The sequence below is a fragment of the Brienomyrus brachyistius genome, unplaced genomic scaffold (assembly GCF_023856365.1).
Source record: "Brienomyrus brachyistius isolate T26 unplaced genomic scaffold, BBRACH_0.4 scaffold64, whole genome shotgun sequence".
In the NCBI taxonomy this organism is placed as follows: Eukaryota; Metazoa; Chordata; class Actinopteri; order Osteoglossiformes; family Mormyridae; genus Brienomyrus; species Brienomyrus brachyistius.
In genome coordinates, this window is record NW_026042339.1 from 543,691 (window position 1) to 567,060 (window position 23,370).

The 23,370-nt window shown below is 48.1% G+C and overlaps 1 protein-coding gene across 1 annotated transcript in view; it reads left to right on the forward strand.

Annotated features, from left to right (window-relative positions):
- LOC125725270 (laminin subunit alpha-1-like) overlaps positions 1-23,370 on the forward strand; it is a 45,768-nt gene that overhangs the window by 16,697 nt on the left and 5,701 nt on the right. The window contains 51 exon segments of the mRNA XM_049002034.1: positions 762-879; positions 1,258-1,436; positions 1,898-2,003; positions 2,114-2,271; positions 2,364-2,504; positions 2,583-2,714; positions 3,531-3,632; positions 3,896-4,110; positions 4,507-4,618; positions 4,831-4,941; positions 5,292-5,419; positions 5,865-5,951; positions 6,279-6,490; positions 7,631-7,737; positions 8,637-8,817; positions 8,926-9,062; positions 9,313-9,546; positions 9,764-9,907; positions 10,865-11,044; positions 11,178-11,363; positions 11,581-11,708; positions 11,808-11,928; positions 12,406-12,543; positions 12,688-12,809; positions 13,041-13,127; positions 13,457-13,650; positions 13,996-14,138; positions 14,477-14,575; positions 14,709-14,820; positions 14,988-15,144; positions 15,557-15,767; positions 15,872-15,988; positions 16,173-16,336; positions 16,434-16,572; positions 16,842-16,944; positions 17,465-17,581; positions 17,668-17,850; positions 18,145-18,299; positions 18,821-18,964; positions 19,092-19,225; positions 19,438-19,588; positions 19,681-19,805; positions 19,891-20,041; positions 20,179-20,323; positions 21,153-21,294; positions 21,602-21,716; positions 21,837-22,004; positions 22,124-22,275; positions 22,440-22,625; positions 22,716-22,908; positions 23,178-23,284. Of these exon segments, the coding sequence (XP_048857991.1) occupies positions 762-879; positions 1,258-1,436; positions 1,898-2,003; positions 2,114-2,271; positions 2,364-2,504; positions 2,583-2,714; positions 3,531-3,632; positions 3,896-4,110; positions 4,507-4,618; positions 4,831-4,941; positions 5,292-5,419; positions 5,865-5,951; positions 6,279-6,490; positions 7,631-7,737; positions 8,637-8,817; positions 8,926-9,062; positions 9,313-9,546; positions 9,764-9,907; positions 10,865-11,044; positions 11,178-11,363; positions 11,581-11,708; positions 11,808-11,928; positions 12,406-12,543; positions 12,688-12,809; positions 13,041-13,127; positions 13,457-13,650; positions 13,996-14,138; positions 14,477-14,575; positions 14,709-14,820; positions 14,988-15,144; positions 15,557-15,767; positions 15,872-15,988; positions 16,173-16,336; positions 16,434-16,572; positions 16,842-16,944; positions 17,465-17,581; positions 17,668-17,850; positions 18,145-18,299; positions 18,821-18,964; positions 19,092-19,225; positions 19,438-19,588; positions 19,681-19,805; positions 19,891-20,041; positions 20,179-20,323; positions 21,153-21,294; positions 21,602-21,716; positions 21,837-22,004; positions 22,124-22,275; positions 22,440-22,625; positions 22,716-22,908; positions 23,178-23,284 (7,373 nt within the window).

The window sequence follows — 23,370 nt, forward strand, 5'->3', positions numbered from 1 at the left end:
GTGTTATATACGCTTTCCATTACAAAAGAAACTTATTTTATTTGACTTATACCTGACGTATGTTTAATTTATAGTTGTTCACTCAACTTTCCAATGCTTAACAAGAATAAAAAATCTGCAGTTTATGAAATAAAAGGAAAAGTGGTAAAAACCTGTGGTGCGCAAAAACGTTTGACTGGTGGTGTATGTCGCTTTGGATAAAAGTGTTCTCTAAATAAATGTAAACTGTTTAATGACGGTGTCAGGATGCCCCTAATGATAGCCCTTCGCCAAGTTAAAGCAGGCCAGGAGAATAATGACAAAAAAATTGCCTTCAGCTGTTGACTTGGACTGTCGCAGTCACTCCAGACTGTGACCACTGGTTTACACATCCTGTTTCGATTTAATCGGTGTCAATGAGCGGTACTAACGAACCGCAGCTCCTCCGGTTATTCCACGACGCATGGCTCAGTGGCCTGGAGTTCGCCGCAGCGTACTGCCGTGCCCCCCCCTGCCCGCCACGTGTTTCCAACCCATGCAGTAAACAACTTCGTATGTGCGTGCATCCCAGTGCGTGCCTGCGTCCTCGTCCGTCAACGTCTAGCCACGGACGTGTGTGCGCATGCAGGTCTGTGAGCACGAGAGTGGGGGAGTGCTAATTCGCTGGCCCCTAATGGATCCACGGATGGCAGCGGGGGGGCTGACAGTGCTTTGAGATGGGACGTGACATATCCCCCTGGGTCTGAACAAAACATCCGCTGTTCCCCTTCTCATCCCCGCAGAAGCTGCAGTGCGTATGCGAGCACAATACGTGTGGCGAGAGCTGTAATGAGTGTTGCCCTGGCTACCACCAGGAACCGTGGCAACCTGGAACTCTCTCCGACGGAAACACCTGCGAGAGTAAGCCACGGCGATCCTGAAAATGCTGGAGCCTCTTTATCTTCAACGCGCAGTGCAATCAACCTCTAATGTTACTTTATCTGCACAAAGGGGGTTCGCTTGAACAAATGAAAAAATGCGAGATAAATACGAATGACAAAGCTGTTGGAAAATATAATTTAGATAAACCCGCGGTTTAATAAATCAACTAGGTTGAGCGCAGGGCTTCTAAAACCCATTTTATCCGTATCTCAAAAGGTTGATGCTACTGCTGAGGTACATTTGCTGAAGCTTTGTTGGTGTAGATGTGCCTCCTGGGTGTTGACTTAGACGCGTTTCCGTTCCTGCCCCATGGTCGACGTCACTTTCTGCTGACCCTGTGACCCTAATGCTCCGCAGAGTGCAACTGTCACAACAAGGCGGATGACTGCTACTACAATCAGACGGTGGCCGACCGCAGAATGAGCCTGAACACCCATGGTCACTATTCCGGGGGCGGGGTCTGTCTCGGTTGCCGGCAAAACACGGCAGGAGTGAACTGCGAGACCTGTGCCGATGGCTTCTTCAGACCCCATCTGGTAGGTGCTTGTCTCTGTTCCGTGGGTTTACCCAAAGGCTTCTGTGTCGCACTTTCAAAATTACACATGGACTGATGGAATGATGAAAACAAAAATGGAATATAAAGCACCATTCACTGTCATAGAGGCTGCTGGGTTTCGGAGTTTGAGGGAAGTCGAATGAACTTTGTATGCCAGTTTTTCCCAATCCAGTCCTCGGGGTCCCACGGCCGGTCCATGTTTTTGCTCCTTCTGAGCAAAGGAGCTGGGAGGGAGCAAAAACCTGGACTGTCTGTGGGTCCCGAAGGACCAGATTGGGAAACACCACTCTTTGCATTTAAATGGAATTTTACAGAAACATAGTGGTGCGAAAGCATGGCTCAGGGTCATCCCAACCATCTAAGATAAGTGGTCATGGAGGCCATTTGGAATAGATGGATTATGGGGTCTCAGGCATAAATCACTTTGTTTATCCTGTGCAGGTTTCCCCGTATGATGACTACCCCTGTGTGGAGTGTCACTGTGATCCCAGCGGGTCACAGAGTCTCAGCTGTGTCAAGGACGACAACCAAGCCAAGGCTGGACAAGGTCAGGGATTTGTCTTGTATGCTTTCGCACCAGACATAGGGGATGTACACAGCCGTGTTGCCGGGCCTCCGTCCTTGAAGGTGCAAACCCACTCGTCCCTCGTTCTGCAGGCCTGCGGCCTGGACAGTGCTTGTGCAGAGAAGGATTTGCGGGCGATCGCTGCGACCGCTGTGCCTTCGGGTACAGGGACTTCCCAGCGTGCAGTCGCTGCACCTGCAACTTGGATGGCAGCGTCAACATCGACCCGTGTGAAGAGTGTGTCTGCAAGGTAATGGGTTCTGTAGGTAGGCGGGACGGGTGAGACAGCTCCTCGTGTGACCCGGGGGAAGCTGTAATGGAGCTTTGCAATGACTCCCTTAGGAGAACGTCATGGGCATCGACTGCAACACCTGCAAGTGGGGTTACTACAACCTGCGGGGCAGCAATCCTGAGGGCTGCACCGAGTGTTTCTGCTTCGGCGTGTCGGACGTGTGCGAGAGCATCCTGTGGGCCACCACACAGGTACTGGGGCCTCCTTGGTGATCACGCAACACAGGGTCCTCATCCTCGGAAAAAAATACACGTACCATGTCCCTGCAGCTGGTGATCATGGAGGGATGGCGTCTTTTGGCTGCGGTCCCCGAGGAGAACAATCACATCAACGTCACAGAGGGTGGAGCCCTCCACTTTCTCTCCACCTGGATCGCTCCTACTGCATTCTGGGGAAACAAGGTAGAAACCTACTGTTTGGGGTACAGCTTGGCCACAAACTGGCAGACGCAGAAATACACGGGTACAGGTACTCCACTCCGAGTGGGACGGGTAAAATTGAAATTTCCATGACTGTCTCGGGTTAATGGGTCACAGCCTTTATGTGCGACGGAACTGTGTATGTCAGGATGCCAGGAAATAATTATGATCTGCTTGTCGTAAACGTGCTTAATGTGTATGCGCGTTGATCCCCCAGATAATTAATCCAATTTGAACTTGCAATTATACATGACATTTGCTTTGCATATTGAGGGAGGGGTATTATGATTTAAAAATTTTTTTAAAAGAACGTGACTGTCTAGATCGGGGTGGGCAGTCTTACCTGCAACGGGCCAATGTGCATGCAGGTGTTTGGGATGACCTTTAGGTCAGCTGTGCAAATCCAGGTGTGAGGACTCTTCAGCCAATCAGTCCTCTAATTAGTAATTTAATTAGGGAGTTGCAGTGAAAAACCACATATGCACCGGCCCTTTGCGGATAAGATTCTCACTCTCTGCTCTAGATGATGTAGTTTTATGTCTGTTTTTTGGGGATGTCTCCCAAATGACCTATGCTATCATAGAGTAATAAGCATTTCTAATATTTTCTAGTTTTGTACATCCTGTGTAATACAGACTTTACAAGTTTTATGCAAACGTGAATCCTACAGGCGCGTACAGCTGACTTTAAAACTGAGATATTTGTATATCTCTTTAGCAAGTTTAGTTTCATAAAACATTTTTTTTCACTTCCTCTCCCTGTGACCACTGTGGGTCCACCTCTCCTTCACACTCCAAGCTAACTGCTTATGGTGGCTTGCTGAACTACATGGTTTCCTACGACGTCCCCGTGGGTGGTATGCAGAAGCCTCTCCTAGCTCAATTTGATGTGATCATCGAGGTACGCCATATTCATTCATACCCCTGAAATTCTGACGACTAAAGAATTTTAAATATATTGGGCAATTGCATATTTTTAGGTAGTAATAAGCTCCTTTCCAGTGTCCCATTTGAGTAGATCATAGACAGTCCCATTCCCAGTACATATCCAGGCACGAGAACTAAATATTGTAAACAACTCTAAAACCTTGGTTTATTCTCCTTGAGAGCGAATGCTTGTCAGTGGTTGAGCCCAGCTGACTGTCAGCTTGCTGGCGCCCCCAGGGGAATGGGAGGACTCTCCAGCAGGCGACCACTCAGGAGGTGCTGCTGATGCCCACCATGGAGCAGAGCGTCACCATGGAGGTGCTGCCCCAGCACTTTGTGGGCCTCCCGGGGGGCAGACCTGCCGAGCGGGATGAGCTGATGACGGTCCTGGAGGATGTTTCTGGGCTGCGGGTGCGGGGACGCTTCAACGGCAGTATGGAGGGGACGGTGAGGTGAGACCCAAATGGAGCCCATTTCAGTGACTGGTTTATGGGTGTTTTTTTTTTTATGAGCCTCTGTGGGCTTGTTTCACGGTTCTTTCAGAAGACTCATTTCATGGCCTGTGTCTCCTGCTCATTTCATATCTTTGGTGAGGGTCTTTTATAGCTGGTGTACAGGAGTCATTAAACCTCGCAGCTACTCTGCGGATTTGATTTCACAGCCTGGGCGTCGGCCTCGCTTCGGGTTCTTCGCAGTGTTCCTCCCATCCTTTCTGTTCCATTGGTTTCATTTAATTGAAAAGGACCCACAGAGCTGGGAGACCAATCCATCTACACTCAGCCTGTTGAATTTCACCAGGTCTTCTATTATTTATTTATTTTTAAGTTTGTGTTTCCCCTCCCATCCAGACTCACCACTGTGTCCCTCGACATAGCTGACCCAATCAGCACTAGGCCTCACGCCGCCGGTGATGTAGAACAATGTGAGTGTCCGTGGGGCTACACCGGGACGTCCTGCGAGGTAAGACCTGGCTTTGCCAATCCAGTGTCACCCTTTAATCCGATCCATGCTGTCACTCTGGTTGTATGTTTGAATTGAAAGACACTGTACAAATAATTATGAAATATGTATTGATAAATTAATCTATGACTCATATTTGGGTAAAGAAAATCTTAAGATTAATGTCAGAGAAGTTTGCCTTTTTTTAAAAATTCAGCTTTTTTTTCATTCAGGACTGCACCATTGGATTTTATCGTGTGGGGGGAATCCTGTTTGGTGGCAATTGCCTGCAGTGTGAATGCAATGATCACTCTTCCCAGTGCGACTCCAACGGCATCTGTTTGGTACGGTCCCACCCATAAACAAGCAGCTAAACACCATATTTAAAGAGCAAGGGAGGGTACTCTTCTCCTCAATCTGCCCCTCCCACCTCTGCCTCATGATCTAGCTGGGGCTGCCATCCAAGTTTGCACCATGTGTAAATCATTCAGTTAAAACTAGCCTGTAACTCCTTTTGCTGATGATAAGACGACGTCAATCAGGTCGTGAAATATCTGCTCCCATAGCGCCTGTGTGGCTCCTTCCCATCCCCTTCGGTCAACTGTCCTTATACATGTTGCTATGGTGCAGATGGAAGCCAGAGGTCTATGTGAGAGGATGTCAGAGATACGCCCTGACTGTAAATCTTCCTCAGGGCTGTGATCACAACACCACTGGGCCTCACTGTGAGCAGTGTCTGCCCGGTTTCTATGGAGACCCATCCCAGGGCACTCCGGACGACTGCCAGAGATGTGCCTGCCCGCTTACCGTGGTGTCGAACAAGTAGGTCTCTCCCTCAGGCTCTCGGGAACTGGCACATTAGCCAGCCACTGTTAACCTTTTCCATCGTGGAGGCTAATATCGGTTACATGAGGAGCAGACTGGAGTCTGTGTAGGTGTTAGTGTTTCTGTAGAGGTATGGGTTTGTACTGGCTGCCAAACTGCACTGCTGGATTTGGGTTTGATTCGTGCCCTGGATCTGTGCGTGAACCGGTACGCCCACAGTGTTTGAGTGTTGTGCTTTTTGATGGCCTGGATGGATGGATATGGTAAATCCACTGGGCCATTAAATGCAGCAAAAAAATACAGTAATCTTCAAAAAGGTTCAAACTCAGCATCGTAAAGGTAAAGTGAAAGCACACAGCCTGCGGCTGGGTGTGTGGTTACACTTCTGTATTTCGTCATTACACCCCCCACAGCCAGTTAATGCCGAGCATTATGCTTTCAGTTTCAGCCCCACGTGCCACCTGCGGCAGCCTGGTGAAGTGATCTGTGACCAGTGCCAGCAGGGCTACATGGGGACCCGCTGCGACAGGTATGCAGGCACATGGACCGCACGCACACGCCGGCAGTCACAGGCACACTCTCGCACGCACGCCGGAACAAGTGCGCAGGGAAAGGCTCGTTTTATCGATCGAGACCGTGCCGAGGTGTCTGTAGCCACGCTGTCATCGCAACATAAGATAAGAGCCCAGGACTATATTCGCAAGTAGTTTCAATCTCTTCGTCTGTAAATCCAATAATTCAGGACAGATCGTTCTCTGCAGGAAATTTTATCGCCTGTTGTTGAGCTGTGGGACTGAAATATAAGAAATCTGAGATGCAGGACATGGGAAATATTTATGGCCTGTGTGTGTCCCAGGTGTGCCAACGGTTTCTATGGAAACCCTTCCGTGCCAGGCCAGGGGTGTCGGCTTTGTGACTGCAACGGCAACGTAGACCCACTGGAGCCGGGCCACTGTGACCCCGTGAGCGGGGAGTGCCTAAACTGCACGGGCCACACCATAGGCTGGCACTGCGAGCATTGTCAGGAGGGTTACTACGGCGATGCCATCGGCGCCAAGGACTGTCAGAGTAAGTCTGGGCAATGTGCCCTAACCCCACAATCCCCCAGTCAGTGCAATAAGGCAACGCTTTTCACCTGAGTGTGTACAATATCCGTAGTTGTAGTGAGAGGGATAACAGGAGAGAAAGAGCAGCAGAGATGCGAAATCCTTTACTTGCAACGTGACAGAATCACGGAAATCATGCGCAGGTCCCTGATTACATGCATAGCAAGTAAGATGATTAATGAAACTGCAGTCGTTCCAAGTTTGAAACTTTCCATTAATCACATAAATATTAAGCGAATAATCATTATATTAATCATCTAATGGTAAGAAAAGTAAACTGGAAGTTTGAGTTTAGGGTCCCTGATTATCTAGTGGGTGACAGATTCCCTGCTGGGGCACAGAGGATGAGGAGGCTGATTTGTAACCTGGGATATTTTTTTGGGACAGCTCACGCTGACCTCGTGGAACCTGAATAATCCTCTTTCTATACAAATTCCAGTGCCCCCTCCCAAGCTCCCCATTCTATTGCTGGGAGGCCTCTTTGTAGATTGTGTAAATGGCTTTAGGAATGTCAGATCTACACAGTCATGTTGACACTCCTACAAAGACCAGGAACATTCCAGCAGCTTGGCAGTGCGGTTTCATGTCAATATGTAGCTCTAGTAATACAGTAAAACAAATTGGCATTTTTTAGATAACTCTGATAAATATTCTCCGTTCATTTTTAACATCTTAAGTGATCAGGGTATTATTTCAATAAATAGCCGTTTTTTTCGAATTCCTCATTTTAATTTCAGTTCAGCTGTTCCGATGTAATGTTCTACTGACATCTAGTGTAACATGAGAGAGCAGCACCCATTTCTGAAACAACCGTTGCGCTAGCATACCGAACACCCTAGAACATTCTGAGCTGTGTTAAGTAGGTGAATGAAGATGGGGTGGACACCACTGCGTAACAGCAATGTGACAATCCTTGGTAAGGTTCTACTACTGTGGCCTGGAATTACTGTGGTCTGGAAGCTTCTGTCTATAAGCATGGATTCTTTAATGAATATCATAACTGCAGTCTGGACAGGAGTACCAGAGTCGATATGTGATACAAAGCCAGATTGGTTAATCCTGTTGTGTGTTATCTGTGTTCCCCTTGTCTATGTGTGCGCAGTCTGCCGCTGCCATAGAAACGGTTCCCGTTCCAACATCTGTGATATGAGGACGGGACAGTGTGACTGCAAGCCCAATACACGGGGAGTGAGCTGTGAGCAGTGTGAGGTGGGTGCAGGCCTTGCCCTCGTGTCGTCCCTTTAATGAGCTGCATGTCTCCCTCTGATACGACCCCCAGTCCCTGACACTAGCCCCCGGGCAGCGGGATGCTGTCCCTGCCTCGGCATTTTTACTCATCTCCCCCCCCGGGTGACTCTGGCTGGCGGTAACTGCCAGCGGATGTCTTCATAATTCATAGCCCACCCCCACTCCCCCTCCAGCTGTCTCTCCATGCTTAGATAGAGGGGGTACGTGTGAGCGATGAGGCTGCAGTGGAGGCTGCTTGTCCCGGGTTTGGCCTGAGGGGTGCCAAGAAGCAGATATGCCTCAGACCCCCATCCAGATGTTCTGGCCCGGCCCACAAGCCACTGCCAGCTCGTTTAGTACTATCGCCTGACAGAAAGGAATCACTGCTGCCGCCCTGCCCCCCCCCCCAACTGGTTTTGCTCCCTATTACTAATGATGGGGGTGGCTGGGGGGGTTAATGCTGTTTCCTCACCCCGGAGGGTGTCTGCATCAGCCCTCTGTCTGCCTTAGTTGAGGCTCTAGGTTACTGCCTTCCCAGAATTGTCACCTTGCCTATTGCCTCCCCGCGGCAGGTGGTTCGATGATTTATGTGATCAAACTCCTGCCTGCTTACAGCCCAAACAGACTCGCACTTCCCATAATCCTCAGCTTCAGACTACAGATTATTGTGACAGGAGGGACCTTTAACAGCGGTTTTCAGAGCTGAGTCTGCTTTCTGCAAAGGTGATAATGACATGGAACCTGAGAATCACGTGGGGACAGTGACCACTGAATCTCAGGTCTTGAAACACTGGCAAGTTTACGTCACCATGGCGACACTCTTGGGTAAGAGTGTGCCGCCGTAGAGTGACTAGCCTATGACTGCTTGGCGTGTCTTACAGCCGGGGTACTATGGCCTCCGCGATGAGCTGGGCTGTGTGCAGTGCAGCTGCAGCGAGGCAGGGGCGATCTCTGAGGAATGCGACGAGGGAGGCCGATGCCAGTGTGTCCCAGGAGTGGCCGGGGACAAATGTGATCGCTGCCAGCATGGTTATTACGGGTTTCGCAATGGCAGCTGCACAGGTAAGGCATCATCACCCTGGTGCTCTGTGGAAGGGAGTTGACCTTTGACCCAAGCATGCCGAATGGCTTCCCTCACCTTGGTGTGTGTGTGTCGCTCTTCCCGGACAGAATGCAACTGCGCACACACCCATGGAAACTGTGACCAGGAGACGGGTGAGTGCATCTGTCCCCCCCATACTATAGGGGAGAAGTGTGAGCATTGTGAGAAGGACCACTGGGGGCACGACTCGGTGACAGGCTGCAAGGTGAGTTCCCCCTGGTGCAACGAGTTCAGCTACCGAAGGTTGTCTGTTGCTCACCTTGTCTAAATGTGATACTATATTTGTAATGCCTAAAATCAGGAGAGATGTGGATTTATCTGATTTTAACAGAAGGCATTTCACCCCGATGAATCTACCTTAGTTTATCAATTTTAAGTGTTCACAGAATACATCTAACACATTGTTTTGAGATCCGTTGCATATTCCCATGATGCCTTGTCACTTCTATCCCCAGCCATGCTCCTGTAACTTGGACGGCTCCTCCGGGTTCCAATGTGACTTCGGTAGCGGTCGCTGCCCCTGCAAGGCACAGTTTTCCGGCGATCGGTGTGACCGCTGTGCCATGGGCTTCAAAGCCTTCCCAGAATGCACTGCATGCAATTGCAACATCAACGGCACCCGTGAGAAGTACTGTGACCTAGAGCTGGGAGTCTGCAGCTGTGAAGAGCAGGGCAAATGTGTCTGCAAGGTTCTGACCTCTTCAGAATTGTTATAATGGGGGGGGGGGGGACTGTGTGTATGCCCGGGGGTACTGTGTCCATGCTGGGGGTTCTTGTCTCTTCTGTGTTATGTGGCAGCATCCATGGTTGTGTCTGAGTCGGTCAGTAGTTGTCTCTATATTACTGTGGTTCTGCCTGAGTCATGTGACTCGTGTCCTGGACCGTCAAGCATGGCTGTGTTTCCAGGACAATGTGGGAGGTCCAGGCTGCGACGAGTGCAAGCAGGGCACCTTCGGGCTGTCAGGTGACAGTCCTGCTGGCTGTAGCCCCTGTTTCTGTTTCGGGGTGTCTTCTGACTGCGAGGAACTCGGAGGGCTGCTCAGAGTCCCTGTGAGTAGAACTATACCCCTCACCCACACGGGGGTGATCAGACACCCCCTCCCCCACAAAAAAATCTCAAGGCTAAGACTGAATTATAGTCTGAAAGTTCAGAGACAGGTAACTTTTTCGTTAAGGATGAGTAACAACTCAATCCTCATTATTATATGCTCTGTATTAATGATTTAATGAGATTACATTCAACTGAATGCAATTAGTATTTCGAATAACATGTAAACACTTGGCTCAGTAGGGTGGCCATCTGTTCTCAACTAATGATGTGGCAGGGCCACATTCGTACTAATTTATCTACACTCAAGGTCACAGTCTTTGAGCGGTTAACCCAAATAGAACAAGTGGGCTTTACCGCCAAGAAAACTGGAGGACATAGAACACTTAGCGAATGCATGCTATGCCAAAGCCAAAATCAGATGTTGGTACTCGCGGGAAGCACCCCAGGGAGAATTGAAAGTTTTCCCAACTAAATGGAGCAGTTTTCCCAAGTTTAGGAATGAGACAAGTGGGTTTGCAAAAGAGCCACCATTTAGCAGGCAGGGCAGCAATGCATTTTGGGATCGATCTGTGTGCAAATTGTATCCGTTCGTGCTTGGTTCACCTTTGATAAATGCCTGTGTAGGCAGTGTTGGGAAAGTTACTCACAAAAGTAACCTATTACAATACAGAGGTGGAAAAGTTCAGGTCCGGAAAGTATAAATCCAGACCCAGGTTTTGTTTCAGCCAAGCAGTTGAGCACAGGACACTCAACTGCTTGGCTGAAACAAAACCATGGTGTGGATTTATACTTTCCGGACCTGAACTTTTCCACATCTGTACTGTAATAGGTTACTTTTGTGACCTGAACTTTCCCACCTCTGCAATGGTCTGCAATGGATTACTTTTGTGAATAACTTCCCCAACACTGAGTGTAGGTCACTGTTTGCCCGTCTCTGATCTTCCTGTCCGTGTCAGGTACCACTGGGAGCCGCGACAGAGAGGCTAAGGTTAGTCAGTCAGAGCAATCTGACGGGCACCCTGGAGGGGGTCTTCCTGCAAGATGCAGAAACGATGATGGACACCAGCCTAGTCCAAAGTTCCTCACTGGCTGGGCCATACTACTGGAGACTCCCTGATCACTTCCAAGGCAACAAGGCAAATGCTCATGGGGGCGGGGAGGTCACCTGTGGTACTGCACCAGATCCACTGATCTCACAGAACTGCACTTTCGGTGATATATATCTGATGTCACTCCCTGTCTTCCAAACTCTATTCTGCTCCATAACAGATTCTGTCCTATGGTGGGATGTTGAGGTATTCTGTGGCGTTCTTTGCTCTCGATGGATCCGGGCTGGCCAACAACGAGCCACAGGTTATATTCCGAGGAGGCCAGCTGAAGAAACTGGTTATCTATCTGGACCAGGCTGCACCGAGGAATGGCGTGTGGACCAGCCAAGCGATCCCACTGACTGAGGTGAGAGGCCTCCACTCATCCAGCATTAACACCTGGACATTATTAAAAATCGATTGGAAGGTCGTTGTTTTACATTTTCCCAAAGAAATGGCTCTGAAGGGCGGGGTTTGTGTGCTGGAGCTCTGTGAAATTAAAAGAAAATTAAAAACTGAGGTGAACTCGCCAAGGTGGGCTGATAATACCGCGTCATAGTAACCAATGTCTTACTTCTTCACAGCACAAATGGAAATACTTCAACTCTGTGTCCGAACAAGCCGTCACACACTCAGACTTCATGTCCGTCTTGAGCAGCATTGAGTACATCATCATCAAAGCCTCGTACGGCAGTGGGATGCAGCAGAGCAGGTGAGCAGTGGGCCTTCCAAGACTGACCCTTCGCAGAAGGCTATGCATCCTGCAAATCTGTTAATTGCGGGTTTCTGTGTCTGTGGTACTGTGATGCAGGATATCAAATATCTCCATGGACACGGCAGTGGAGGTGGATGAGCTGCCGGCTGGTGGCACACTGGCCCGTCTCGTGGAGGTGTGCGAGTGCCCCAGGGGTTATGCAGGCCTGTCCTGCCAGGTGAGTGCAGTGCAGTCCGTGGGCAGAACACAGCATTAATCTGATACAATTCAACTTCTAGCCATTCTAGCCAAAGCTCATGCTATTACAGACATTGAAAAGATTATATAGCTAAATACGTTACATATGCATCCATTTAGCAGATGCTTTTACTCATAGTGAGTAAAGCTTGGGTCAGACAGCAGTGTCAGCCAGTATTCTAGGAGCAACTGAGGTTAACAACCTTGCTCAAGGGCCTGTGATGTTTCTCTACCAGTTAAGGGATTTGAACCCACAACCATCCAGACATGGATTCCTAACAAACGCATACCCTTAGTCTGTAAACTGTAACCGTAAACTGTGCTATAATTAAGACCGGGTCCTTAGGACCCTCAGTTGAACATAAGGGTATGTCTTTTACTGAGCACTAATGCATCCTTTTGCCCTCCTCCACGCCTTCTGCCTCACAGCTTTGCTTCTGCCCCCATGCTTTTTCAGGAATGTGCCCCCGGGTATTATAGACAGCCCATAACTGAACTGAATCTCAGAGGCCAGAGGCCCCTCATCCAGGCCTGCATTCCCTGCCAGTGCAACAACCACAGCCTGGCCTGTGACCTGGACACTGGGAAATGCCAGGTAGGCCCCCTCCCCACACCCTGGAGCACCTGCCCAGCCACAGCACCCAGCCTGAAATCCCATCCACGCAGTCTTTCTACACGCCATCAGCATTACAGGTTCACGCTGTAGTTCACTCTGAGCACGACTCTTTTATCAAACCAGGGCTGTCAGCACAACACCATGGGTGACCACTGCAACCTGTGTGCCCCAGGGTATTATGGGAAGGTGAACGGCTCCATCAGCGACTGCTCACTGTGCGCATGTCCCCGTGGAAGCAAAAATAGGTACGGGGCTGTCTTTTCACCATTTGGTTTTTGGTGGGGGATGTACTTGAGACCTTCCTGCTGTTCTTCAGTAAGGTGTTGAGACGTTTCGGGATGCCAGCAGTGAAAATCCTCTTCATTTACACACGTTCACAAATCCTGCTGCCTTTACAGATTAAAGCAGACTCTCTGCTTGATTCATTGGAGAAAGAATGTGTGTTCGTTGGGCCTGAGTCTTGTATTTCGTTTCAGTTTCAGCCCTACCTGTGTTCTCGAAGGCGCCGGTGACTTCCGCTGTGATGCCTGCCAGCCAGGATATGAAGGACAGTACTGCGAGAGGTAAAAGCCTCATCTCCAACATTGAGTTATCGTCTGTGTTCTTGACTGCTCCCAGGCATTCTGGAAGCTTCTAGCTCATAGAACAGGTGTGTTTCTTAGTGCTGTAAACACCTAGTACTTTTAGCGTGATACATTGGTCACAGGTTTTGAAGGCCTCTGATCTCAGTTGTAGCCTAGATGCATTCAAGTTTTGACAGCCCAGATGCAGGCAGTGTTTAATTCCAAGAACTTTCCAGATGAAAGCATCAGCAACTCTGCTCAGTGGTTGTATGTTGCCTTCGGAGTCCTGAGATTTATGCCCCCCCCCCCCCCCCCCATCCGACTCCCAGGTGCTCATCGGGTTACTATGGCAACCCCTCGGACCCGGACGGCCAGTGCAAGCTGTGCCGTTGCAATCCATATGGTTCGTTGCACTTCCAGTGCGACACCCTGACGGGACGCTGCGAGTGCAAGCCGGGTGTGCGGGGTGACCAGTGTGAGGAGTGCGATGCGAGGCACGTCCTGCAGGAGGGCCAGTGCATCTGTAGGTGTTCCTGTGTCGTTGGACTTGCCCTTAACCAACAGCCATCCACAGCCAGCTGTCGGCCTCAAATCTCACGTTAATACATCCATCTGTCCTTTTTCTGCTGAGAAATCCATACATACAAGTACCTCAAAAAATTATGCTGACTTTGGAGAGTCAGCCTTTCTACCAGCTGTGTGGACAGTACTTCACGGCTTATCTTCATGTTAAAACCTGTTCTGTTCTAGTGACTCTTTCAAGAGATAGAGATGTAGAGATGTCAATATCTTGGCCATGTAGCATGTAAGTGGACACAGAGTAGTCACTGGTACATATTAATGACTTTGTTTTCTCCTCCAATCACAGCCTGTGATGACCAGTGTACAGGAGTGCTGCTAAATGACCTGGATGCACTGGAACAATTCCTCCCCTCAATTAACCTCACCGGGGCCATTTTAGCACCTTACAGCAAACTTTTCTCACTCGAGAATGCCACCAGTGACATCAAGGTGAGAAGAATGTGAGCCATCACCAGGGGGCAGCAGAGAATCGACACTCAATGTTTGACGGTTACACAGCAGTAGCTACCTCTGCCATTAACTTCAGACATTATACCAATAAATTATTCTGTACAAGTATTAGACTTAAGTATGAAGGGGATACCACACTTATGGCAGGGCTTGCTTCCAATGAGGCATGATAGAATAAAACTTAGTAATTGATCTCAAAGTAATGTTCCAGTAACCTGAAAGGCACGAGATACCTGACTCCCATCTTATATCCTTTGCAATTTATTCCTGACAATTTCCTGTAGGTTCAGTACTGAATGGTTGTCTCTGCATTCCAGGTCCTGCTTTCCAAGAAGAAAAACACAACCACCTCATTTAAGACGACAGAGGAGAGTTTGACAGATCTTTACAAAGATGTCGATCAACTGCAGAAAAAGGTACATCTTGGTACCTCTTCACTTGAATAGTATGGATGCTGCTTAGCTGAAGAGGACGACTGATATGGGTTCAGGAGAAAAGTCATCGATAAAGTTTTCCCATCATAACAACCCATTCTCTCTCATCTGCCAGACCAATCAGCTGTTTGCCAGTGGTGGAGATCTAGCCCACTCTACTGAACAAAAGCTCACTAAGGGGAATGAACTACTGGAATTCATTACTAAGATGCAGTCCTCTGTGCAAGGTACTTGCACATCCTGTCTGTCACATCCTTTACAAGCTTACATCAATAAAGAGAAATGCAAGCATGACTTGTTGATGTTTACATCTCAGAACAAAGAGGGTGTATACATATACATGATATATGGGACGATCCCTCTTTGAACACCAGTGCAACTGTTTTATTTTCAGCTCTGGAAAGAGCAGCTGGCAACATAAATGAGACATGGCATGAGGAGTTAGATACCACAGACAGCTCTGAGCTCATGGTGCAGATTTCAGCCATGCTGGACATGATAAGGAACATGGAATTTGAGAACAGGAACATCACAGTCTCCAGGGAGTTGATGTAAGTTTGGCGAATGTATGGAGTTACCTTGTTAAATGGTTTTCTTCTGACCTTTTGATGTCACATGTGCATAGGCCCAAAAATGGAGTATTAGTATTGTTTTATTAAAGCAGGCTCTTCAAATTTGCCCCTCAATTCCAAATCCAGGCCTTGTTTTCCATTCTCCCACATAGTTAGTTTAATAATTACTGATTCTGATTGGCCAGAGGCTTCACACCTGGCTCACAGGTGAAGGAAGGCTGGAAAATCAGAATTGCATGGCCTGTAAGGACTGTGGTTTGAATAGCCTTGAACTATAGTGATTGGTAGTTCTGTCACCTGCATTATTAAATTACGTATTTCATCAGTTTCTCTCCTCATCATCTGGTGTGGAGAAGATGGTAAAACCTGCTTCTGTGTGGACCTTTTGCAGGTCTGCAACAAACACACTTCAGCAGGTCCTAAAGGCATTCCATGGGCCCCATGAAGCCACTGAATCACTGGCTAAGACCATCAATGCCACGCTGTCCAAGCATCATTACCAGCTGCAGGACATGACGGAACTGTTGACTAGTGCTCAGGCTAATAACAACTTCACCTTCCATCTGCTGGACAGCGCCTCCACCAGGCTCGCCGGCTTCCTGGTGAGTGTGCTCCCCTCCTCCCATGAGACTTGCCCTTCACTGATGATGCATTCATTGACTGTCCTCGCTCCCCACCTGACCACTTCCCCCTCCCTGTGCATCAGGATTTGAAGAAGAACGTCAGCAGTGATCACCAACATGCTGAGGCCAAACTAGGAGAAGCTCTGACTGTACAGGTTGATGCCCTCAGTATGGTGGATGACTTGGTCAACTCTACGTCTGTAAGATCATTTCTGCATAACTTTCTGATAGCAGCTGCAGATGGTCAGCCATGTGATTTCATAAGTGCATCTGTTTAATGCCCATATGGCAGCTTGCATTGCCATATTAACATTTATCAGTTTTATAAATTCAGTATGCAGTGCTCCTTGTGTGACATTTTTTGGGTGTTCTGTGGTTCCGTAGCTGTTAGAATGGTCCCGGGATGAGCTGGAGTTGTGGAGCCCCAACCTGAGGAAGCAGGTGGATACCTTGGTGATGCAGATGAAGAAGAGGGAGGCCCTGAGTCTGGTGTACAGGGCAGAGGACTATGCCCAGGAGCTAAGCAAAAAAGCCTGGACTTTGCAGAGGTACTTGTTCCTTTTCCTCCCTCCATACCATGAAAAAGCATAGGGAACATAATAGCTCAGCCAGCACAGTGTGACAGCTGCAAACCATCCTCTTCAGTAACCTTTCAGGTGTTTGGAATGTCACCTTGAATGCCACAAACGCTGTCCTGACCAACCACAAAATCCAGTCCGTCACTGAGGAAGCAAGGAGCCTTGCAGAGTCAGCCAACCTGACCGCCTCCACCGCCCTTAACCTGGTGGGTGAAATACAAGCTGCTGCAGTCATTATTTGTCCAGTCGTTCCTGACAGATGGCTGTGCCTCTAGCCTGACCTTTCTATGGTTACAAAACTGAAGAAAGCAGAGTAATAATTATTCAGTACTGCATTATTGGGGTTCACTTTCATAGTGTACAGACAAACGAATGGCTGGATGTCTTGCAAATTATATATTTTTTATATACTTTATCATGTCTTAAAAAATTACATTCTAAGGTGTGTGTCCTTGCTTTCCCATCTTGGCTGTAGACCCTGTCAGCTGGGAAGTCTGTGATGGAATTGACCTCCTTGGCTGTCCAACACAGCACCAAAATACTAGATGAGAGCACATCACTGAACAGTGAGGCAGCCCGTAAGTGGAAGATATTAGCTGCGTGTGCAGATGCGCATGCGCACACACACACACACACACACACACACACACACACACACACACACACACACACACACAGAGATTTGTCATTATATCTTTGTGGAGACTCTCCATTCATTTCTAGTGGAAAAACTCATTTTCTATGGGGAAAAATCCCAACATGACAACCTTAACCCCTACCCAGCTGTAACCTTAACCATAAATAACAAAATAAAATATGGGACCTTCCATTTATTTGTATGCCCACACAAACACAAACACACACAAGCATGGGTTTGCTTTCTATGGGTCTAATTTATTCAAGGCAATGTGGAGATAATATGTCTGACCTATTTACAGAGTAAAATTAGTTTAGGATTTATGATAATGCCATCTTGTTTATTAACACTATAGTATGCTTGTACTTGCAGATACTAGCATGTTGCTTTGCAGGCATTCCGTGTTGTTAAATTGGTACATAACTAAGAGCGTCAACATGTGCGTCTAACTGTGAGAACAGGAGTTTCCAGGAAGCTAACCCAGGCGAGAATGAACCAAGAAGCTGTACTTGAGGGCTTACGCAACATCAGCGTGCGACTCCCGGAATCTCTGCAAACACTGAAGGCCGTAGGTGATGGTAAGATGGCACTCTGCCTGCTGTCCATTGGGTGGGGCTCACCATGTGCTATAAACCCTGTGTCACGCTGTCCGCTTTTTTTCCAGGGGCCAGAGAAGACATTCGGGGAGCCAAGGAGCACGCTAACAGGGCTAGCGCCACACTGTTATCTACCCTGCGACGACTGGAAGACTTCAACCAGCTCGTGGAGGAATGGTCTCTAGTTATGGCTCGTGCCAACAACAGTGTGATGAGCACCAACGAGCTTGTCAGCGACTCAGAAAGGACAGGTAAGGACACAATGCAGTTTTGTCATGGTGCTGCCCTCTGTCTTCTACATATAGTATTTACACAGTGTAATATTTGGGCCTGTGGAGGACAACCACCTGTCAGCTATTCTGGATCTGTGTGCAGTATCTGTGTGAAGTGTGTCCAGTGAAATTCATCCAGTACAGAAACCTGCATAGGAAATGCCTTGTTCAATGATGTGGGGTCAGCTGCACTTGCTGCAGAAAAACTATCAAAAACATTGCCTTCATTTTGAGATTTTGCCTCTTGGCTTGATCATTGCTTCCTTCCTCCAGCAAAGCACGCCGAGGACAAGCTGAGGGAGATGGAGAAGAGGACAGAATACCTGTTTGGTCGCCTCAGACCCTTGAAGACCTTGGGGGAGAACTTGAGCAGGAACCTGTCTGAGATCAGGGAACTGATCAGCCAGGCGCGCAAGCAAGCCGCTTCGGTCTGTGGTCTTTTATCGGTCTTCCATTCACCATCGGTGTGCTCTGACTGATGTGTCTATAGTCACAGGAGATTGGGTTCTGCTGGCTGCCACTGGCATTTCTTTGCTTGATATTTACATTATTTAGCAGATGCATTTGTACGAAGTGATGCACAAGTTAGGTAGATAATACATCACAGATTTACTTGAGAGAAGGGTGATGTCCACATTTGTTAGCTGCTACAAGTATTTTTATCAACTAAAACTAAAATGCTGAAACCACATAATCATCCCTCATAAAGGAAGTAAGCATCCTTTAGAGAAATTTACATTGTTTTTTTCTTACCTCAGAGCTTTGCTTAGATTGCTTCTGGATATGAGTTATTCTTCTATGCTTTTACCCCCCCGCCCACAATGGTATTTAACTTGTAATCTGGGGGAGGGGGGTGTTCGGATGTATGTCATGGAACAGAATTAGTAGTGACAGCATGTGTCGAAGAGGGTTAGCAGGTTGCTCAATTCACAATTCCCCTGTCCCATAGATCAAAGTAGCAGTGTCAGCGGACGGAGATTGCGTGAGGGCCTACAGCCCAGAGGTGTCTTCCAGCAACTTCAACACCCTGTCGATGACAGTGAAGACGAGTGAACCAGACAACCTGCTCTTCTACATGGGTAGCAGCTCCAGTGTACGTGGGGGAAACTCTGTGGATGAATCCCATGGGCCTTTTGTACTTGGTCCCAAAACACAAACTGCCCTTCTTTGATTGTATCTGCATGTATATATAATATAAGGTCATTGACTGACCATCACAGGTGGACTTTCTGGCCCTGGAGATGCGCCGTGGAAAGGTAGCCTTCCTGTGGGATGTTGGCTCAGGGCATGCCAAGATGGAATACACAGAGATCCCGATCAATAACAACAAGTGGCACCAGATCCATGCCACCAGGTGAACATCTGAGAAGTATCTAACAAAACACAATATGTTGTGTAATGAGAACGAATGGACAGTTTTATTTTCTCTGTGTTTAAGTTGGAGAATTATATGACCCAGGTTTAATAAATATATTAATCAGTTTGAATTATTGCAGAAGCTGGACAATCAGCATATTTTGGAGTTTGGTAAGACAAGTGTGATATCCTCTATGTGCTGGGCCACAGGTTTGGAAAGCAAGGAACTCTCATAGTCCAGGAGCTTAAGTCCAAGCAGAAGCCAGTAATGAAAACAGGTACATCTCCCGGATCTTCCACTGTGATGGACGTGGATAGTTCCACAAGGATCTTTGCCGGGGGCCTGAGTGGCCAGATCAAGGTACGTGCTACCTCAGCTTTGTCACCCCTTACATCCATTGTGGACCGTTTCCAGAATCCCCTTGGCTCACCATGCCTTGTGCTGCTCCACAGAAATCTCCAGCTGTGAAGTTGACCCAGTTCAAGGGCTGCATGGGCGAAGTCTCCCTGAATGGGAAGGACATCGGTCTCTGGAACTATGCTGAGCGTCAAGGCCAGTGTCGGGGCTGCTTCATGAGGTACTGACCAGTTTCACGCAGTTTTGCTCTTTTGTTGAGTCTGTAGGACCAGAGGGTGACCTTTCATGACTCTGTGTGACACCAGCCCACAGGGAGAGGAGACTGCCTTCTACTTTGATGGCAGCGGCTACTCTGTAGTGGAGAAGGCTCTACGTTCCACGGCCACTCACATCGTCATGCTCTTCAAGACATTCTCCCCCAATGGCTTGCTGCTCTACCTGGCCTCCAATGGCACGGTACGGCCCACTGACATGGCATTTCCTTTATTGGATTCACGATTTACATTGATAAGTCCATTAGTATATACTATTTTCCACACTGGCTGGTTATTTGCAAGCAGTTTGGACATTCATGGACGTTTTTTGTTTAACAGAGAGACTTTTTGTCCATTGAGCTGGTGGAAGGTAAAGTGCGGCTAACTTTTGAACTGGGTTCAGGACCTCTCACCCTCATCTCCAAAAATACCTACAACACAGGCAACTGGTACAAAATTGCCCTACAGAGGAACAAGCAGAAAGGTTTGTCTCCATTATGCATTTGCCTTGTCAGGTTCATTTTATATCACTTTGTTTGTATTCTTCTGCTTCTGAAATATTGCGCTGTCACCTCAGTTGTTCTCCTAATTTAATTTTAGGGTCACTTTCAACTAGACATCAATACCCACAGAGTAAACTTAACAACAGGAGTCTGTGGTTGATACAGCAGCTCAGCTGATTCAGAAGTTCATAAATCATGCTTTATGACGTTACGGAGCAGATTTGATTGCTCACTTGTGATGGCTGTTTGGGGTAGGTAAATAACTGGTGTAGGTCTGCAGTCAGTTTTCTGATGGATTGTGGGCCGTGCGTATGCTGAAGGGTAAAAAATTGAGCATTGTAAGGAAATTAAGTTAAATCAATCCCAGATATGGCTGCAGTAATTAACTCCAGCAGCCACCACTGCCTTGTAATTTATAAATCGTTTACTGGGGCCCTTGTGTGACTGGTGGATATTAGATGAGGGTTAAATTTCCTGTTTTCTGGAGGACTTCATTGTGAGAAAGGCATGGGAGACTGAAACCCATGGGTGGATGGGAAAAACACGTGTCAGTCTTTTTTTGAACCCAGTAGAACCATCCATGCAAGCAACAGGATGATGGTTAAACTTGCTGGTGGCTGGAAACACAGCATCAGGGTTGATTTCATCTGTCGCACCCTTTAGTCATATTAAATCAGGTTACAGCGCAAGAGGAACTTTAGAGGTCAAAGAAAAGAACTGTAATGTAAAAAAGACGCTTATATATCAGCATACTCAAAGTAAATATACATATATGCTATAATGATATAACTGCTACACTATGTGCCTCAGGTTACCTGACTGTGATGGATGCCTACGTCCCATCGGAGAGAGAGACCCTGGAAGCAGATTCCCCTGGTACAGCTTCAGACCTGAACCGATCTGACCGGGACCCCATCTACATAGGTGGACTGCCCCATTCCAGGCCCATCAGGTTAGTACCAGCCTGTTCTTACACCTACATCATCCCTCAGGTTTTCAGTGACCGTCTCAGGAAAATTAGAATGAACGTCATCTTACACTTCTTCATTTTCCAGGTCATGGTACCACAGTTAGCCATTATTTCATTGTCCACTACCAGCAGCAGTCTCTTGGTTATCAATGAAAGGCTTTAATGATGGCAGGATTTATGGTTAATTGAAACACAGGTAGTTATGACTGTATATAGGTGTGAAGGAGACGCTGACGTCAATGTGGATTCTGGTGAAACGGCGAGCCTAAACCCCAACGATATTTTTCAGGAGGCAAGTTGTAGCCCGGTCTTACGTGGGTTGCATCAAAAACTTGGAAATAGCCCGGACAAACTTCGACCTGCTAAGAGATGCATATGGGGTCAGGAAAGGCTGCGTTTTAGAGGTAAGAGCTTGGCATGCACCATGAATTAAAAACAAAAAGAGACATCCTTCATTCATTAGCATCCATGAATCCTGGACAGTCCTCAAACACACATTGTGTTCCTGTGTCCCTGTGCTGCAGCCCATCCGCAGCGTGACAGTCCTGAACAGAGGCTTCTTAGAGCTGCCCCCCCTGACAATGCCGCCCCAGACTGAAATTATGGCCACCTTCTCCACCCGCAATGGCACAGGCATCATCCTGGCCAGTTTTGGCCCAGAAGGCAATCGTATGCGCAGACAGGCACACCAGGTAAGCCCCCTGGATCTCAGGACACTTGTGTGAGGGTCCCTTGTCCCTTTTCCTTAACAGGACAACGTCCATGTACTTCAATGACCTGCTGACATCACAAGACGTCTTTTTTATTCTAGGTGTTCCTGGCCGTCATGCTGGTATCGGGCCGACTTGAGGTGCACCTGGGCGCTGGAGACGGCGGTGGTCCCCAGAAGGTTGTACTGAAGTCCAATAATGGGAGCTTCGGTGATGGGGAAGAGCATTCTCTGATCCTACAGCGTAACCGGAGGTATGTATATGGAATAGAGTCATCAAAAGCACCGAAAGTCAGTTCCTCAAAATTGCAGAAGCTCCTCATTTAAGTCAACACCACTGTACTTGTATACGACATTGCTCTGTCAATAGGATGTTTGATGTGTATTTGCCTATTTGTGTCTGTCCCTCATGGTGAAGGACGTTGACGGTGTTAGTGGATGAGGACAAAATGGACACATTAAGGCTCAGCTCTTTATCAGAGAAGGGATCCCTGGCCCTAGGCAGCTTCTACATTGGGGGGGTTCCCTCAGGAGTGGCTGAGGGTCGCCTCAAGACCACGCAGTCCTTCTACGGCTGCATCAAGGACATAGCTCTCAATATGGAGTAAGTCCACATGCTCCCTAATCGCACCGGTTTCCACAGACACCTGTAAGAGGATCCCTCAAATGTCATGGTTTGCTTCTTACGGCACAGGCTGCTGGACCTCTCGCGAGCATTGAGGTACGAAAATGTGGACATGGATAGCTGCCTGCTGGATGAGCGGCCAATGAGGCCCGTGTTGCCTGAGGACAGTGACCTTCATCCAGAACCCACTCCCGTGGCCCCCATCCTGACCCCTGTCGTACCACCAATGGAGTTCAGTGCCATATCCCCAGGCACTGCTAAGGTACATTCTTAGTTCCTGTGCCATATGCTATTATACCCAGCATCCACTAGAGGGAGGTGTCACCCCATGATATACAGTGCTGGGCCACTGGATTAAACGCATCTCCTAGGGTAGCAAAAAGATGAGATGGGTGTAGTGGGGAAGAATTCCCAATGCCACATCTACACAGACGTAAAAAACTAGAGTGGTCACAAGGCTTGAAAAGGCAACAGTGTCATAAAGCAGGCCTCCTATTTTGCCTAACGTAAAAAGTATTTGGTTGTACTCAGTGCGTGGCAGCAGAACAGATGGGAAGCATCACAGGGGCTCACCAGTTCGGGATCTCCCGGCACAGTCACATGATGTTCAAGATAAGCCAACAGACTGTGAGGAAGAGGTGAGCACCATACTATCATTTTATCCGCTTTCCTGTTGACTTTGCACGTTCCATATGCACCGGAGCTCAGCTCCTCCTCTGGATCC